Source organism: Polypterus senegalus, chromosome 15 (genome assembly GCF_016835505.1).
Source record: "Polypterus senegalus isolate Bchr_013 chromosome 15, ASM1683550v1, whole genome shotgun sequence".
Taxonomy (NCBI): domain Eukaryota; kingdom Metazoa; phylum Chordata; class Cladistia; order Polypteriformes; family Polypteridae; genus Polypterus; species Polypterus senegalus.
In genome coordinates, this window is record NC_053168.1 from 81,247,004 (window position 1) to 81,267,137 (window position 20,134).

At 37.3% G+C, this 20,134-nt stretch overlaps 1 protein-coding gene across 2 annotated transcripts in view; it reads left to right on the forward strand.

The window, feature by feature from the left end:
- The window catches only part of glcci1a (glucocorticoid induced 1a), a 287,506-nt gene that overhangs the window by 187,288 nt on the left and 80,084 nt on the right, over window positions 1–20,134 (forward strand). Inside the window, exon 4 of one of the 2 annotated variants that reach the window (XM_039736251.1) lies at window positions 10,218–10,334. In XM_039736251.1, coding sequence (XP_039592185.1) covers window positions 10,218–10,334 — 117 coding nt within the window. The remainder of the gene's footprint in view (window positions 1–10,217; window positions 10,335–20,134) is intronic. The other variant, XM_039736253.1, reaches the window with a different exon arrangement.

Sequence of the window (20,134 nt, forward strand, 5' to 3'; positions counted from 1 at the left end):
ACACGAATCTAGATAATGTTATATTGCAAAGTGAGAGAAGACATTGGTTGATTTTTTACAGGTATGCAGAACCCCAATATTCCCCTTTCCAGTAGAGGTTTAGATATATTGACAATTGCAACTTACAGGTCACCAGTAGCAAACATTTCCTTTGCCAAGTAACAAGGTTTGCCTCTAGTGAAGAGAAGTACATTTTTATGCACTCCATGTTAACCAAAGGCTGATACATTATACTCAGTTAAGCAGCATAAAACTCTGTTAACTAACCAGATATCACCTCTCATGCAGTCAAGACACATTCAGTCTTTAACTACCTATTAAATATTAAATATCCTATTTAAATACTGTAAGCACGATATATACTCTATATCAAAGGTACTCAATTTCAGTCCTGGAGGTCCACAGTGACTGCAGGTTTTTTCTTTAACCAAAGTTTTAATTAGAACCTATGTATTTACTACTATAGCAATATGTTTTTTAAACTTCGTTTTAGTTAACTTGTTTATTATGATTCTAAACTCTTAATTGCCTGTTTTAGTTTTAAACAGCTGCATTAAGTTTTCAGTTGTTGCATGTTTTCTTAACCATCAGTTAATAATGAGGCGCACATGACAAAGGAACCTTTCCTGAGCTCTCCAGCTAATTTGATTCCATTTAAGCCTGTGTAGTGGCATCATGAAGTATCTGTGTTGATGCAATACTGTATTTACAGATAAGTGAGAGAGAAATGAAGAACCAAGAGGTACAAATCTGTTCTGGACCGCAGAACATATGGACAATATTCTCAGAAAATGAAAAGTCTACAATATGATAAAGATTTGTCCTGGAAGAATGAAAGCCCTAACAAGCCATTCCATGTTTTTTTATCGGTTAGGCCTGGCTTCCAAACCCACTGCAGACCTCCAAGACAATTTCTATTACTGGAATAAATTGCATTTCACTTGTCACATTCTATTCTGTTCTTTGACTGCCTGTATGCCATGGCCTTGACAAAGTTTAATTATGAACTGCAAATGCTGAAATCACGTTGCCTGTCTAAGGAGGAAATGTAGATGTTTGTGCTTCCAGGAACCACACCAAAGCAGGCACAGTGCTATTTCAGATATTTTTCTAATATAAAGAAGAATTCCATAGGATATGTTAATTGCACATGTATTTTATTTTACGTGTGCATTTGTCGTCATTTTTTTAAAATCCTTCTTGTACTTATTCACCAAAATTGTATTGAGCATGTATGTTACTACTCAACTTCGATATAGGGCAAGAATCACCAATGTGGTTCATCGTCTGAATCTACCCACACTGGCATTTATCACTAGTGCCGAGGCAAAACAAACCCAATTTTCATTACAAAGGTCTTGGCAAGTCCAAAAATGATTAAGTAGGGTCCACTGGCAGTGCGGGAGTTCAGAGCCTGGCACTCAGAGTGTGGGGTCATTCAGTACATGGTGTATAATCATGATTTTGGACCACCAGTTCACCTTCCTGTGTTCATCAGTACATCAATAGGTCTTCTGTCTGTCCTTACAGGTTGTACATTGATCACACCAGACGTAACTGACAAATGTACTTCCTTACATAAGGGATAAAATGTATATTCCTACCAGTAGTTTGGTTTGTCGTTTTTTTTTTTTTATTTATTTTATACACTGTTTTATACTTTGCAGGACACCCCTTCTCTCAGTTTTATTGGATGCAGGCCTACATACAACTCCTTATTATAAATCAAAGTTTTCAAAGTCATGTTGCACCCTTTAAAGTGTATGTGTTATGCATAACAAAAATAAATCCAAACATGTTTAGAAATATTCACTGAGAAATAAAGATTTGGATAAGGACTTGCATTTTGCATAATGACATAGACTGTAACAAATCAGTGAACACAACTTCAGTGACTATAGCCTCACTAGCAGGGTAGCACCGTTTTCACATAAAAAGCAGGAACTAACCATGCTCCAGAAGACTTCGGGAAAAACTTAATTGAAACAAAACAGGAACCAAGCTTAGAATAACAATGTGGTACTGAATTAGGTTTTCTGCATATGGTTGCTAAGTTTACTGCAAGTGGCAGGATGAGGACACGTCAGTCTATTAGCAACTCTAAGTAAACTGCTTCTCCTTGAAATCGAGCAGAGCCAGATGAAGTGGTTTTAGTATGCCAGTGAGGATTTTCCCTGGGCACATTCCACTGGAAGTGCACCAGGCATTGACTACTTTATTGAGACCCAAAGCAGACGTAGGACCTTATGTCTTTGTTTTTGTATAGACAAGTCTGGTATTGACTACTGACAAGTGACTTGTTGAAAGTTGCAGAGTGATAGGCTTGTTGGTTTAATGTCCTCTCAGTTTTCTTAGCACAGAGTTCAAAATACATAGCTGTTTAATAAAAACTGGTGTTCATCTGTTATCTGAGATGATCATCAGGGAAACCTCTGCACAAGATTCAAGGTGTACAGTGATAGACTCACAATCAGAGAATGAAAGGTGAGGGACACAAAAAGGTTGAAATAAAATCTGTTTATCTCAAGAGGATATAGTGTAACCTTATTTAGTAGTTTCTTTGTACGTGAGTCACATTATTTGAATAAAACAGTTTTGACAACAAGGTTCACTGACCTATAAAGACCAATTAAAGCATTGGTAGGGACCTGAAACTACTGTAAACACTTCCCATGAGAGGTTTAATTTTAGCTATTTCAGTTAAAACGTATTCTGTTTATCTTTGTGGCTTTCCTTTGTGTCATGACTCCTACCTAAGGTTTTCTTTACTTCAATATTTAGTACACAATCTGTAGAAAATGTCAGGTTTTCAATTTTTTTTTAATTATTTGTCAGACAATGTGGTGTCTGGTTGATTTGAGACTGGACTTTAGACTGAAATGTTGTACATTGAAATCTATCTGCGTGATCCTAAACTTGTTAATTAAGCGGCCATTTATTTTCTGGTCCCACCTGTCCAGTTCAGGGTTGTAGAGTAATTCATTAAACTTCATGCTAAAATATGTTTTACTTATATATAAGATGTATTGTTGTGATCAGCAGGGGCATGGCAGCACCCCAAACACAGCTACAGACACAAGTCTTGGGTGCAAACACACATATTTATTATGTAAAATACCTTTAAAGGCCTTCAACAAAGGCACAATAATACAATACATCCAACCATCCATTTTCTAACCCGCTGAATCCAATCACAGGGTCACGGGGGTCTGCTGGAGCCAATCCCAGCCAACACATGGCACAAGGCAGGAACCAATCCTGGGCAGGGTGCCAACCCACCACAGGACACACACAAACACACCCACACAACAAGCACACACTAGGGCCAATTTAGAATTGTTAATTGCCAATCCACTTAACCTGCATGTCTTTGGACTGTGGGAGGAAACCGGAGCGCCCGGAGGAAACTCACACAGACACAGGGAGAACATGCAAACTCCACGCAGGGCGGACCCGGGAAGCGAATCCAGGTCTCCTAACTGCGAGGCAGCAGCGCTACCACTGCGCCACCGTGCCGCCATAATATAATACAATTCTTCTCTTTTTCTCCACACCTCCCAGGCAAGCTATGTCCTCTTTTACCCGACTCCATCTCGCCCATACAAGGTCGAGTGGCTCCATTTATCTTGGACCTGGGAGTACTTCTGGTGTTAGTGCATAGCCCGATGGAAGCACTTCAGGGTCAAATGGAAGTCCCATAAAATAAGGATGATTACTGTCAGCAACTACCCCTTGGTGGCCTCCACTGAACCCAACAGGGCTGCCCCACAGGGATACAGATCCAGGAATGCTGACATTTATTGGGGGACATTGTAGTTCTGACAGGGTTTTTCCAAATTTCCTTCCGTCACACTGGGCTCCCGGCCTAATATTGTTCTTTGGTCCAACTCTTCTACCATCCTCCTGGCTAAGGCAGGGAATATCCCACCACTGTCCTTGTCCATTTGCCACCTGAGCCTTCCAGCCAGATAAGTCTTGTATGCCATCCATTGCATTGTATATATGGAACTATATTCATAATGAAACTGCCAAACAGAATAAATATTCTAAGTATTCATTTAAATTCCTTCTAAAATACTGTGTTCATTGTCACTGCTTTTTTTTTCTTTTTGCTTTTTCTATTTATTCTTTATTTATACTGTGTATATTTCATAGTGGGCAGAATCTGCTTTTCTTGAAGCTAGGACCACTGTTCAGAATTTTTCAAATTCATCGGGTGCATGTGATTATGAAGCCTAATGGTAAAGTTAGTCATGTCTGATGAGTGTAAGAAAAGTACAAATACTAATGTATTCTTTGTATGAATTCCCCTACAAGCATGTGACTCGAACTTGGGCTACCACAGAGGGCACAAGTATGGCTAAAGAAAGGTGGGAACGAGTAGAATATTAAAATGTGGTAGGTAGACCACAATAAATTATGGGTTTGTTTGAGGAGAAGCAAGATTTAAGGAAGCATGTGCTAGGGAAATATTGAATGGTTTTAAATTATATTACCGAATATCATTGAATGGTTTGAGAGTTATAGTAAAGAACGATTGGAGGATAATGTGATGGATGTTAGCAAAGTTATTGATAAGCTAATTAACATGTGATTATTATTTTAAATCAAAATTGCAAATGTGATATTTGCATATGTATTCCAGAAGGGATTTTGAGAAGAAGAGATGAAGGCATTTGTAGAGGGGCTTGGGAGCAGATGTTGGGAAGGTGGAGGTGTGTAAGGATGGAGAGAGTAGTGTGGATATAAATTGAAGAGTATGAGAAGATATTTGAAGGGAAAAGAGAACATTATGCATAGGAGGAATACAGAAGTAGTGGGACAATCTAGTGGATACGGTTCATCACAGTTGGGTGGAGAGGGTTGGATGGTGGTTGTGGGATGATGAAGTGCAGGAAGCAGTGAAGAAGTTCTGGGTATTTATAGGACAAAAAGTGGGGCATTTAATGGGAACAGAGGAACAATACACAAAGACACAAATGAAGACAAAGAGAGAGGTTAGGTTAGCAGGAGCAAGAGCAGTCCAGAATATGTATGGGAAGTTTTAAATGAGAATAAAAGTATTTGTATATGATAAAAAATATAATAAAGCAAGATCTGGAAAAGATACCTGGGTAATGTAGGGTAGAAATGGAAATAATCTGAAAAATGAAAGAGAAAAAATAGATATAAAATGAGGGAATATTAAGAAAAAATGTTTAATACAGGGAACAATAGGCAATAACTTGAAGTAGTTGGAAATGTTGAAGAACTAGTGATGAAGGTATAAATATTGGCAATTAAGATGGAATTAAGTAATGTGAAGGTAGGAAAAGTATCTCAAACATTTGGGTGTGGATTAAAACACTTAAAGCTATGAAGCATTTGGGAAATTGGAGGCTTTTCTGGCTAGTAGACTTGACGAAATCAGTATGGGATAAGTAGAAGATCCTAGATGACTGGAGAAAGACGAACAGATTCTTTTTTAAAAAAATAAGGGAAATGTACTGAATTGTGTCAACTGTTGCGTGATTACATTAAAGTGTTAAAAACAAAAGACAGTCAGTTTTAGTTCATTAGAGGCAAATAAATAGTAGATGCAATGTTTACTTTGCAGGAACTTTGTGAGAAGAGAGAGAAATGAAAAGGTATGTTATTCATTTAAATATCTGCAAAAGGCCTATGAAAGAATCCAAACGCATGTAGTGTTTAATCTACAGATGGTGATACTTTTGGGTAAGCTGGTAAGACTGGTAGAAATGAAGTATGAGGGATGAGTAACCGTGAGAACTGCATGTGGAAACATAAAAACATTTAATATGCAAGTAGAGATACATTAGGGTTTGGCTGTTAGCCCTTTCCTTTTTTTCATCGTGGTGGTTGCGCTTAGTAAGAGTATTGGGGTACTGAAGTCTACGAATTGTTACAATATACAGTATATTGTTGATTTTGGCATCATGACGAAGTCAGAGGAAAAATTGCAGAGAAGTGTAATTTAGTGACAGGCAGACTTGGAATTGGGTTGTTTGAAATGAATATGTTGGAAGTTAGTGGTCAGATTTAGTAGCAGGCTGAGAGAGAAGAGGGACTGTTAAACCAAGATATACTGTAGCTGGATCAGATCTTCAGAAGTTAAAGAACTTTAAATGCTTAGCATGTTATAATCCTTGGGGTGCCTGGGGGGAATAGGTGGCAGAACAAAGGCAGCACGGAGGAAAAGGAGGAAGGTCCAGAGTGGTTTGTGATAAAAGAAAGCCAAGGAAAATAAAGTTAAAGATCTGTGTAACATTATTATAATGTATAGTGCAGTGACATGACTATTAGGCAGGAACAGTGGGAGAGAACTGAAATGAGAATGCTTGGTTGAGCTTTAGGAGTCTCACTGAGGAATGAGTAGGTTAGGTGAAGATCAGTGTGAAAATTTGAGAAGATAGAATGAGCTGGTATGGACATGTGTAATGGAGGTTAGGTGAGAGGGATGGCTGTGAATGTGTCTGGAGAAGACACATCAAGGGGAGACTTTATAGGATTTTGAGGGTGATTAGGTTGAAGGTGGATAATATGGAGTATATAGTATAGACATAGAGATGGAAGAGACTCATCAATTTGCTGACCCCTAGCAAATGGACAGCATCAGGAAATAAGAGGTGGATGAGCAGCATATGGGCACACTAATTTAGTATACTTGGTTCATATCCCACATGTGGAGTTAACACTCTTCCTGTGTCTGTGTGAGGTTTCCACCAAATACTCCATTTTACCTCCTACTTCCCCAAACATGTGCAGGCTAGGTTAAGTGATAATTCTCGACTGGCTCAAGCTTGAATGTTAGTGTAAGTGTGTGTGACTGTTTCTTGCCTTGCACCCTATGCTGCTTAAGTAGATTCTGGCCCTCCATAATCTTGAACTAGGTTAAGATGGTTTGAGATTATTATGGTATGTTTCATGGTTAAAAAAACCCATAAATAACAATGCACTGAAAGGAAAAATCTTGGCCGAAGCTGTTTTTTTTTGCTCATGTGTTTTTGTATCAATTGATCAGGCTTAAATTAAATCAATTTCACTTTTAGGATGTGCATGACAATTAAATTGAATTATAAAATTGCAAGTTAATTAAAAATAATTTTATTTCTAAAGTCAGTCTTATCAAAAAAGACTAATTGATTAAGTAAATACATAAAAATGAGTAACAAAATATACTTTGGTGTGTGATGACTTACAGTATTTATGTCTATTGACTAATTTTAATGCTGTCTTCATACTGACACATAGAAAAAAAAGTATAAAACCAACAGTTTTTGTTTGAATATTTTTGGAGGCCATAAATTTGGTGCATCCCTAAACTTAACAATAGAGAGTGGCTGGATATTAACATCTTGGAAATTACATTAAAACAGAACTAAATAATGAATTGTTAACCTTTTATTGATTCACATGTCTTTTTTTTATATATATTTTTATTAATTTTATTGCAATCCATACAAAGCAATCAAGTTTTTACAAAAAGAAAAATTGAGTTAAGAACAGATCGATCCCCACCCCTGAGAGAGAAAGCAAGCCAAGCGTTAAATTTTAAGGCTTGTAAACATACCTAAATTAATAAATTCTCTGTGCTTTATGAACTTATTTTAAAATATTACTAATTAGATCCTGCCATGTTTTGAAAAAAGTCTGTACGGATCCTCTAACTGAACCTAACTGAACTAACCCTAACCCTAATTTTTTCCAATTTCAAATAGTATAACACATCGGTTTCCCACTGACTTAAAAGAGGAGAGTTTGGGTTCTTCCAGTTTATCAGAATGAGTCTGCGTGCCAAGAGTGTAGTGAATGCAATCACAATTTGTTTGTCTTTCTCCACTTTAAGCCCCTCTGGAAGAACCCCAAGCACAGCTGTTAATGGGTTAGGAGGGATTGTGAGTCTAAGGCTGTCTGAAAGGTAATTAAAAAATTTTGTCTAGAATAATGTTAATTTGGTGCAGGCCCAGAATAGGTGACCTAGTGAGGCTGGGGCTTGGTTGCAACGTTCGCAGGTTGGGTCATATCCTGGAAACATTTTGGAGAGTTTTAGTCGAGACAGATGTGCTCGATATATAATTTTGAGTTGTATAATTGTATGCTTTGCGCATATAGAGCTCGAGTGAATTCTCTGCATTGCTACTTTCCACTCCTTTTCTGATATATTAATTGAGAGATCTTTTTCCCAGTGTCCTCTTGGATCTTTGAAAGGAAGGGATTGTAAAATGATTTTATATATTGTAGAGATGGAGTCTAATTCCTTGAGATTGAGCAATATTTTTTCCAGCATGGATGAGGGTGCAAGATGAGGAAAATCTGGAAGGTTCTGCTTAACAAAGTTCCTGATTTGAAGATAGTGAAAGAAATGTGTAGCTGGAATGTTAAATTTGGAATGTAATTGTTCATAGGATGCAAAGACGTTGTCTATATAAAGATCTCTAAGCAAGTTAATTCCAAATCTTTTCCAGATATTAAAAACTGCATATGTTATTGAAGGTTGAAAGAGGTGGTTCTCTTGCAGAGGTGCCACAGATAGAAGCTTCTCCGTCTTAAAATGCTTTCTACATTGGTTCCATATTCTAAGTGAGTGGAGCACAATTGGGTTATTAGTGTATTGCCGATAACGTGTGTTTATTGGAGCACAGAGCAAGGAATACAAAGAAGTACTGCAGGATTTTACTTCTATTGCGGTCCAAGCCTGTGTATGTTCTTCTATTTGTGTCCAGGTTCTTATCGCCTGTATATTTGCTGCCCAGTAATAAAACTGGAAGTTAGGTAGAGCCATGCCACCTACTGCCTTTTGTCTTTGTAGGGTCGCTCTTTTGATGCGTGGATGTTTTGAATTCCAAATAAATGAGGTTATAAATGATTCACATGTCTTTCTTCTATAGTTGGTCATTGTAGGCCGAAACATTCAGTGACACATTTGTAACACTGATGCCTCTTAGCTACAAGTTTGTCCCGGCCAAACATTTGTGGAGTTAGCACAGTCTCCCCTCTGTTTCCTTCTAGAATCCTAGAATGAGCCTGTGTGCCACTTTAGTTGGAAGTAGTCTTTTCCTTCCTTGTGCTCAGTGTTGCCTGGATAAGCTCCACACATACCCTAGTCCTTCCAGGGTTGTAACTAAATGAAGCAGATTTATTAAAGGCTCAAAGGGTACTAGTGATAATGCGAAGTGCTATAGAACTGTGGTAAACTCTCCTGACTTTGTGTCTAAGACAAGATATAGGGATAGATTTAACTGCCGTACATCTTATATTTCATCTTATATTTTCATAAGCCAGATGTTCCAGTTAAATATTTATTATAAAGTTATTGCAGAAATTGAGCTCTTTAAACATCTGTCTACATTTTAGTTTTTTTACAAAATTAACAGTAAAAGGTCCCCCAATAAACCAAAGTTCACAAAGTCAAATTGATATATATCCTGTACAGTTTGGTATATGTGATTTCACACATTAGTTTTAATTGCATTATACTAATTGCATTTATTTTGGATATTTACAGTGAATATCCTCTTTAATTATTCAGTTAAGAATTTTAAAGTGTGAATATGTTTGTGTTTGTAAAGTTTGCAAGATGGCAAGTAACACACATAAAAAAGTCAGAGAGTCCTACTGATAACCCTAGGTTAATTTGTTTTTTGAAGATGAGATATAACTTTTGTTATATACAGTATTACGGTGAGCTGACACTCTACCTGGGGTTTGTTGCTGCCTTGCGCCCTATGCTGGCTGGGATTGGCTCCAGCAGTCCCTTGTGACCCTGTGTTAGGATATAAAGCGGGTTGGAGAATGACTGACTGATTGACTTATATAAAGTATTTGGAAATTCATTAAATGCAAAGCCTACTGCTCCGCGTTACCTACCAATGAAAAACATGTGTTCAGATATTGGGCAGAAAAATGGGAATTCTGCTAGCCTGATGCTACATGCCCACCACCCCATCCTTTTGTGGCAGCCTTCTTAGCACTACTAATTGTTCATTGAATAATGCCATTGACTCACACTCTTATCATACCTGATAACATCTGACAGCATTTTTGGCAGCCATACAATTTGTTACCAAATGCCATAAAAGGTTTATCTCTTGGCAAGCAGTGCCAGAAAAAAGCTGAATATTTTAACTAAAGCAATCACTGCCTAAAGTTTTCTTTATTTCTTTACTATTCACTGTTTATTTTTCCAGTAGTTTCACATGTTTTTATTCACTTTTTAGCAGATTGCAAAACTGAGGCAACAGCTGCAGCGCAGTAAACAGAACAGCAGACATAGTAAAGAGAAGGATCGTCATTCTCCACTTCATGGAAACCATACCGCTGTAAGCCAGACTCAGGTAAGCAAAGTCTCTGTGCCAAAGATAACTTTCTGAAATCTGTTAGGGTTTTTCACATTTCCAGAAAATGTAAATATAAGTGCTTTGTCATAACAAACATTTCTGTTTTATCTGAAAATCTCAAATTTGCTGCTCTGACACGCCTCTCAGTATAATAGCTCTAAAATATATTTAGGTTAAAGCAGCACAGCAGACATTATTGTTATAGTGTTTATCACTTTACTCAGTTTTTTTAACACTTACAGTAGTCACTACTGTGTTGCCAAATCGGCATAATTCCCAACCCATCGTAACAGCAGAATCTTGGACTCCATCCTGTCATGAACATTGCAATGTCAAGTAACAAGAATGCAAAATAAACATCTGTTGGGAAATATATTTGAAAATAACAGTAAAGAACACTGGTTTACAAGGCATCAGCTAATATTCTCTCATTGACTTTGAACTACATTAAGGTCAAAAAAAAACTCATTACTAAAGAATTTAAAAAATTTAAAATCTAAAAATGTTAAAGCAATCGTATTTGTTAGTATTTAAGCAGGAATTGCACTACTGCATATAAATAAAATATTATTTAAGGACTATAATACATTTGTATACACTAACGTCTAAAACACTAATGGCAACCTTTATATTTGAGTGGGGTCTCAAAATAAAAAAAGCTGCTTTGTGAGTCCAAAAAAATCTGCATTAGGAATAACTCTAATGGTAGACATTCACATAAAACATCCACAAGCAGAAACCTGCTTAGTTTTATTCACTTGCCATTAAAGTCAGCAAGCTGAGGCAATGACTTTGCATTTTTCATAGTATTGCTTGAGAACTTGCAAGTTAAAGTTAGCCGTAAATTCTTAAACAGTTGGATGGTGGCAGCTTTTTAAACTGAGACACATTTATTACAACATAACAGACTCTTTCATTGTGAGTTGAAGTTGTCTAGCCTGTTCACTATTACTGCAGACTTCTTCAGCCTTGACTAGTAGAAGGAATATCCTCCCAACTAGCTCTTTGACATTTAGTATGGTAGATGTTTATTGTTTCCTCATCCCTTTTAAAAAGCTTTTCCATGATTAACAAGTTAGAAACCACTGCATTAACTGGAAACAATAGACACTCCGAGAGAAACACTATGCACCATTATGTCAAGTTCTGGTCTGCAGTCTTTTCTGAGCAGTTAAACATGGGGCGCCATGAACATCAACATCTCAATATGTTTCTTTATCTGTGCTAATAGTAGAAATATTTACATTAAACAATATTACTGAATTCAGTTAACAGTAGGACTTATTGTACTCTGTACACTTCTATTTTTTGTGCTTGCTAAGTGTTGGCTGGCAGTGTGGCTCTAATGTTACTCCACTTGTTCACAGCTGCAGGAAAGAAAGCAAACTGCTGTTAATGCCAAGTTTCACCACAATATGGAAAGTGTCAGAGGAAAGTTACAATACATCTACATTTAGCTTTGTTGAATAAATACTATGAAGACATGCTAATTATGAAAGAAAAAGGGCCGTGTTTTGGGATATAAAGTTCATTCCAAAAGCAGTGTTTGTGAGTTTGTTGTTTGTCTATTCCCTTTTTTCCTTTTAAATTTTTATCCTTGTCTGCTTGAGAAGAGGAATGAAGGTCAGTAGGAACAAGACAGAATACATGTGTGTAAATTAGAGGGAGGTCAGTGGAATGGTGAGGATGCAGGGAGTAGAGTTAGCGAAGGTGGGTGAGTTTAAATACTTGGGATCAACAGTACAGAGTAATGGGGAGTGTGGAAGAGAGTAGAAAAAGAGAGGACAGGCAGGGTGGAATGGGTGGAGAAGAGTGTCAGGAGTGATTTGTGACAGACGGGTATCGGTAAGAGTGAAAGGGAAGGTCTATAGGACGGTAGTGAGACCAGCTATGTTATGTGGTTTGGAGACGGTGGCACTGACCAGAAAGCAGGAGACAGAGCTGGAGGTGGTAGAGTTAAAGATGGTAAGATTTGCACTGGGTGTGACGAGGATGGACAAGATTAGAAATGAGTACATTAGAGGGTCAGCTCAGGTTGTACAGTTGGGAGACAAAGTCAGAGAGGCGAGATTGCGCTGGTTTGAACATGTGCAGAGGGAGGATGCAGGGTATATTGGGAGAAGGATGTTAAGGATGGAGCTGCTAGGCAAAAGAAAAAGAGGAAGGCCTAAGAGAAGGTTTATGGATGTGGCGAGGGAGGACATGCAGGTGATGGGTGTGACAGAACAAGATGCAGAGGACAGAAAGATATGGAGAAAGAAGATCCACTGTGGCAACCCCTAATGGGAGCAGCTGAAAAAAGAAGATGAAGATCCTTGCCTGCATAACATATTTACATAATTTAACACAGAATATAAAGTGTCCTACCACAGAACATAATCTCCGGTTCTTATACAGTGTTTGTTTAAAGTCCTTGCATATTCTGCTTCTTTAAAGGGCATTGGCAGGCGCTATACTGCGTCAGAGGCTAATCAAATTCCCTTAGTCTCAGCATGTTTTATTTTGTGTTTCTAGTGACTGGCTTTTAGTCTCCTCTTCTGCATTTGTTTCAGCCCATTAACACTTGGGGGAAAAATGCAACATTTTCTAAAATGCAAAGACTGCAATTATAGGTTCTGTACATTCAATTTTTCTGACCAGCAGTATAGCTTATTTTGAAGCATTGCAACTTGCCAAAAACAAAAACTTGTTAGGTGCACTTTTAACAAATAATGTTCTGGTGGAATTTTTTCCTGACCAGGTCTATTTTAAAAGCGCCTTTATGCCTCGAAAGTTACCAGTAGCAAAGGAGGAAACCATTGGCAGTCTGTGGGCGTGTGTCAGTGTTGACAAACTCTTATCAATTAAGCTGCTCCATTGTGTCCTGACTCAATGCAAGGTTTCAGAACAGTGATGAGAAAGATGGCTATCAAAAATGTGGTGACCACAAAAGAACAACACTTACAAATCAAAAAAAAAAAAATGGTGCATCTCAGACATTGTTTTAGATTTGCCATGCATTCAGCTGCTGTAATATCAGGGGCAGAACAGTAAGGGATATTCTCCATTCTGATGGTTTCAAAGCTAGGCTCACACTTCCTAGATGTCTAACCCAATAGCAGAATGATGCTACCTGGGTCACACAAACACACACACACACACACACACAGCGGGTATCTATGGGGTGGCCTGGATCATACCATGCGGAGACCTGATGCTGTGTCTGTCACTGGCCAGCAACCTCTTCATGCTGTTCTTCAAGACTGGGATAACAGCAGATCCAGAAACTTACGGGATGTACACACCAGAAATGTCAAGCAGTGGTGGTCATATGAGGTACCGAAAGACGGCGAGAAGACTGATGCTAATGTTCACAATTGTTATTGTCTTAACGTGTTCTTTTTTTTTTTTGTTCTTATACTGTTTTGTTTTTCTATTATTCTCATTTGTTTATTGTTATTTCATAATTAAGTGCCGAACACTCAGTCCAACCATCAGAATATGATGTGCTAGTAACCAGACATACCCTGCCCTCTCTATAAATAACTTCTTAACAACAGCTCATCACCTTATGTAAAACCCTGTGAGTGGCCAGCATTGTGGTTCATTTGCCTCTTCCATGGTAGTTCTCTTCTTTCTCCTATAGAGACTAATTACAGAATAAATAAGGGAGTCAACTTTTGGATCTTGGTGCAGACACCCTTATGATATTATCTACTCCTCTCTTCTCTGCCATTGATATAAAAAACAAAAAAATTGCAATGAAGCATATATGCATGAAACACTGTTTAGATAGTTATGAAATAATAATGTGATCTTTGGCCCCTTCTCACTGTGTCACAATGAAGCAGAACTCTTTTTCATAGTACTCTTTTCTTTCCTTATTTGTAGTAAACAGAGATGCAGTCCTGAAGATTTAAATAAAGCAATCCCTGCTGTATCTAAAAAGCCAAAGGCATATATTAGGGACCAATAAATTATGTGGCTTACTAACTTACCCCCATGTGGATCAATTAAATTTTCCTTAGCAGTGCTTTATTTGCTGTTGTGCTTTAAGTTTGATATGTAGTAACACTTCTACATGGATGTCAAACATGAAAGCACATTCCCAGGTTTATAGTATGGTATGTCGGACTGTGTGCATTTGTTATAGATTTTCTAGTGTCTTTTTTTTTGGGCTTCCTAATTTCATCCACAAGCATATTAGCAAAACAGGTTAATGATGAAGATATTTGAAATGTATCAATTTTCTTTTTTAAAAAAGGCAAGATTTTTTTTTCATTATTGACATTTTTTGCTAGGTCTGCCCACTGTTCAGATTCAAAATTGAGTCACCCATATTATGTCTATATTATGAGCTAATGTTGTAGGTAATAGAAATTAATAGACAAATTTTAAGAGTCTGATTATGTTCTTCTTCAGAGTGCAGGTATGAGGCATTAGGACTAGCTGCTTCACCATCATGCCAACCATGTCACTTTCAGTGGTCTTTAAGTTTTTTCCGCTTTTTAGCATCTGACATCAGATGCTCTATGTATGAAGTGTACTTATTGTCCTTTTTTTTTTAAAAAGTATGCACAGTTTACATTAACCTGCCAGCTCTGAATCGGCCCTGTTTGAATGTTCCCCTGTTATGGACTGGTATGGCATGTGGCATTGTAATGCGGGTCTTTAATCCCAGTATTTAAATATGTGGATTAAGAGTGAATTCAGACTGTGAATGGATGAATGCCCAAGATATTTATTTAGAATTTTTACTGAGATATTGAGTCTCTTATGTGTTATATTTATATACTGAAATTTTATGAGGCATTAACCTATCAGTTGTTTGAACCTGCTTATCCAGTTCATGACTGGGGAGGCCACAGCGTATTCCCATAGCCTCAGCTGAAAGGCACCAGTCCACCAGAAGTCTCCATTTGCACTGGGTGATTAGCCAGTTGATCCAGTATATCAGATGAAATATTTCTAGCTGTATGGGTTTAAAAAAAATACTTCATCCAAAAAATTATTGAAGAACTTGCAAACAAATATAAACATAAAACACTTCCTAATACACAGTATGCAAATCTATGCATGAAAATGGAAATGGGGAATGTAATTTTAAAGTAAAATTTCTGAAGTTGAATGTGTCTGTGTATTGACTTGCATATGAGCTGAGTGTAAGAAGTGAGTCTACTTATTTAAAAATACTGTATTACCCAGTGTGATGTGCACTTCAGCATGAGTGGTGAGGTGCTACACTGCAAAAAAGTGAAATCTAAGCAAGTGAAAAGTATTTATATCATGACATTAAATCTTGTTTACCTTATTGTAAGAATTATCAACTTATCAAAAAATGATACGATTATTTAGCTTACTTTAAGAAACGTTGTCAAGAAGTAAATTTTGCCTTCCCCAATTTTGGTAAATAAAAGCAAAGCAATTCCCATGTAAAGTTTTTTTTTTTTTTGTCTAGTTTTTGCAAATATATTTTTTGCAGAGTACTAGTTTCAGCTTCTAACAACTCTGCAGTGAATTAGGCATGTTTGACAATGTACGTGCATTTAAAGTGTCCTGTGTAAAACAGAACGGGTGAACAGGAAGAATATGGGTCTTCTCCTGTGTTTGTTTGGCAGAGGCGGAAAAGATCAAATCCATCTGAGTAGCCGAGTGTTAAAAAATGCTTGGCAGGATAGGAGATGTGATTCATCATTAATAAATTTGTTGTTTGTTAAAAAAAAACTATATTCTTCAAAATTAAACATGTATATACAGGGTGGTCCAGATCTAATTATGCAGATCCAGATCATCTGAATCTTTGATTTATGCGGGGACGATTCTAGTTCGGTGCGAAGACTTCTCGATGGTCCGGGAATTTTTGGGTGACTTTCTATTTAATAAACGTAATAAGTTATAGCGTAATGAAAAATGCATAATTAGATCTGGACCACCCTATATATACAAATACATTATACTATTATCTACCAAAACTGTCAGAATTTTAATTATATCTTGATATGGATTTTGGCCATACCACTCACTCCTACTTTAGATAATTTAATTTAAAAATGACTAAGTGTTATACTGTGAGTGGTTATAATTGAAGATCAGTTGTGGTGAAGGACACAGAATTACTTAAAGGAACCCAACCCAGTTGACTTTTTTAATAGTAGGAAGACAAAACTACAGTATCTAGGCGAGGGGCCATGACTGTGGAAGCAACAGAGTACGTTCAGCTCCAGGATCAAACTGTAAAGACACCTGTTTTCTCATCTGCTACTAAGCTCTGTCCTACAGCTAAGTGAAATTTCTAGCCAAAAGGCTAAGCAAATAAATAAAACAAATGTAAATGTAAATGTGATACTCATATCTGTAATAACAACATAAAAAATGTATTAAGTAATGTATTATGCATAAGCAGCTCTATTGAGTTGGCTATGCTGAATTAGGATTATTTTGACAAGTGAGTGTATATACTTGCTGGACATGCTGTACATATTACATTGGTGAAGTCTGCTTCTATGCCAAATGCAGTAGGATCACTTAATGATCCATTCATTGCATCGTGTCAATGGTGATTCACCAGTAGTATGACTTGGGCATTGAAAAAGGACAAACTTCATTTATTCTTTACTTCTTTATAGGCTGTGTTTCTTTTTCTTGTATGTACAGCATATTTTATACCTGAAAACCAATGCATCAAAGATTTGCTATCATTTTTTTAATTAATTCTGTAGGCTTCAGTTACATCCTGTGGCATCTTAGTGGTCTGACACTGAAGAAAAAACGTAACTAAATGTATAAGCCAGCTAATAGATAACATTGCGGTTTTAGATTAAAGAGCAGGAAGTGTAGACTCTGAAATGCTTTTTATCTAATTGTGGGGTCAGCTGTCACATACTGAGAAAAAATGCCTGATATGTATGTTGTGAAGATCACAGTATAAGTTTTAGATATAAAAATAATCAGGCAATTTAGCCTGCTGTTTTTTAATTAGTTTTATACCGTATATTAATTGCTGCAGTATGGATATCTTAAAATTGTTTGCATTAATTTCTCACAGCTAGAATCAATGCATGTCCCTTGCTCAGGGTCCCATGGCATTTTGAAGCACTGAAATAGCTACCTTGTGGTTTAGAGTTCATCACCTTGGCCAAAAAATTGTTCAAATTTGAAAATCATAATACTATATATAACTTTATGAGGCTGTAGTGTAGTGCAGTGGTTAGCGCTTCTTATTCATACAGGATGTGCATCCAACTGTAAATTAACAGTATGAGAGATGACCTGGCAGTCTGTTTGGTGTTGGGTCCTGCCTGGGACCCAAAGCTTCTAGTATAGGCCCTGGTTCCTGTGAATTGGACAAAACAGTTATTTAAAAAAATATATGGATGGAGATACTTTTAAAAGGACAAGGAGTGAGATTCCATAACAACACAGTCATGTGTACTTGACCTGCTTATGGCCATTAATTGAATGTGGCTGTAAAATAAAAAACATTTACAAGGCCAAAATGTTCAAACACCACCATGCAGACAACAACCGAGCAACAAATTAAACCTTGGTCCTTGGATCTGTCAAGCAGCTGTGCTAACCACCGTGCCTGCATGCCATCCCTTATGTTCATTTAAAAAATCTGACTTACATCACTATCTTCATTCCAAACGTATCTTATTTAATTTTAACAAGGTGTAGTTTTACTAAATTAATTTGCCATTAAGATGTGTGTGTTTTAGAGATGAACCTTTCACCAGTGCATTTCACACAGCTATTTTTTCATCAGCTCATGTGCATGTCTAAGGAGTAGAGGTGGATGAAGAGAAAGCGAACAAACAAAAACAGAAAAATAAAAGTAAACGTCATGGATGCCCTAATTAGCAGAATAAACACGTGTCCTGTACTTTCTCTGAGGATTATATTGTTTTCCTAAATAATAAGAATCAAAAAATAGCTTGGGAGACCATACTCACTCTGCCTCCTTTGAGGTACGATGGTAAATACAGTGGAAGGATGACACAATCGGTTAGGTCATTTTTTTCCCTTCTTCAGTCTCTAGACTCTCTGAATCCATGGGCTTAAACACATACTGTACCACATGAGACTCAAAGCAAAAATGAGGATCTGTTAATGAGGCCTCATCTGTTTTCTGGGCTTAAGGTGAAATCAACAATAGCTAGGCAAGTCATTCCTAGGAAATGACTCTTTGTGCTAGACCATACTACCTTAAACAAATGGGGGTCATGCCACTCCTTATGAATATTTATTTTTATAGGCTATTAACAAGAAAGGAGAGTTGTCTTTTGTCTGCTGGTAAACCTCCAAATGTACATAAACCATGTTTTCTCACTCTTTTATTAGCTCTCTTCCTCCAGTGAGGGTGGAGTGGTGGCTCAGAGGCTAGGGATCTGCACTGGCAATCGGAAGGTTGACGGTTCGAATCCCGTAAATACCAAAAAGGAACTCTTCTCTGTTGGGCCCCTTGAGCAAACCTTTAACCTGCAAATGCTCCGTCCTGGGTATGACTTTAATCTGCATCCAGCCCCACATGTAGGCCCTCCAACCTGGCAGAAAAAAACCTCACACTGTTCCACTCCATCTGAACTAGTGTGGTGCTGAGGTGTCACCCATTGCATGGCTGCGCTCGGGTTTGATTGGTTTGTCGTGTGGTAGGTGCGGCAGTGCACTGTATCAGCGCATACTCCTAACCTCTCTCTCTCTCCCTCTCTTCCTCCAGTAATTACCTTTCAGGTTTTTTTCCTCCAAACTACAGCTCCTAAACTGTGATATTTCAAGTTTAGAGGGCAGTGTTCAAAGCTTCGAAGGCAGCTCTGGAGTGAATGCTTCCTGTTTGTTGGCACTGGGAGGCATTTCTGCAAGGCAGGCACTTCAACTATTTTTTTTTTGTTTTGTTTTTTTTGGCATTAGCACATATATAGACCTTGTGTGGCCAGAATCAGTTGTTTTAAGAGAGATTGGACTAGCTCTACCTTCCAGGGTGGGGCCCTGCCTTGCTCCTGGACGGCATGGTACCAAATTGAAGAGGGAAGGTTGCATAAGGTTCCCCCTACCCATTCTAGTGTTGGGCTCCATGGGGAAGGTTTCACTGCTGCCGATTTAGTACACAAATACCAAAAAAGATATCTGTCATGATCTTTACATGTCATATGCACTGCTCAAAAAAACTAAGGGAACTTTTAATCATCTCAGTTTAACACCAAATCAATTAAGTTTCTAGGTTATCAATTTGTCTAATTAGGAAGCATATATGATTGTGAATCTACTTCACCTGCTTTGCTGCAAATGAAAGTGACAACAGGTGCAATTTTTTGAGCAGTATATTTCTGCATAAAAGTAGATTTTTCTTATGGTCTTTGGCATGCATCTCTTTACCCTTATTTTCATTCATTCACTTGTTTTCTAAACTTTGTTATTTCCAGTATAGCGTCCCTATGGGCCATAGTCTTTTTGATGTGTTTTTCTTAATTTATGGTTATTCCATTAAGAATTATTTACTGCACTATTTTCTCTGTTAATTGGTTCCTCCTGGGTACATACAATATATGAATTAATTTCAATCTGTGTTTTGGACCACTTTTCACAATAAATTGACACCATGGACCTTATCATAAATTCATAGAAAAATAAAATAAGAATTTAATACACAGTACATTTTTAAGTTTAAGGAGCTGTTTTTAATTATTGACCCTAGATTTTACTTAGTATCTCTTTCTGCAATCCTCTAGTTTACTTGAGAGTGCCTTTATTTTTATCTCTTTTTAAATTATATTCATCTGTTCATTCTGAACTAAAATTAGTGGGCTCAAAAAGTTTGATGA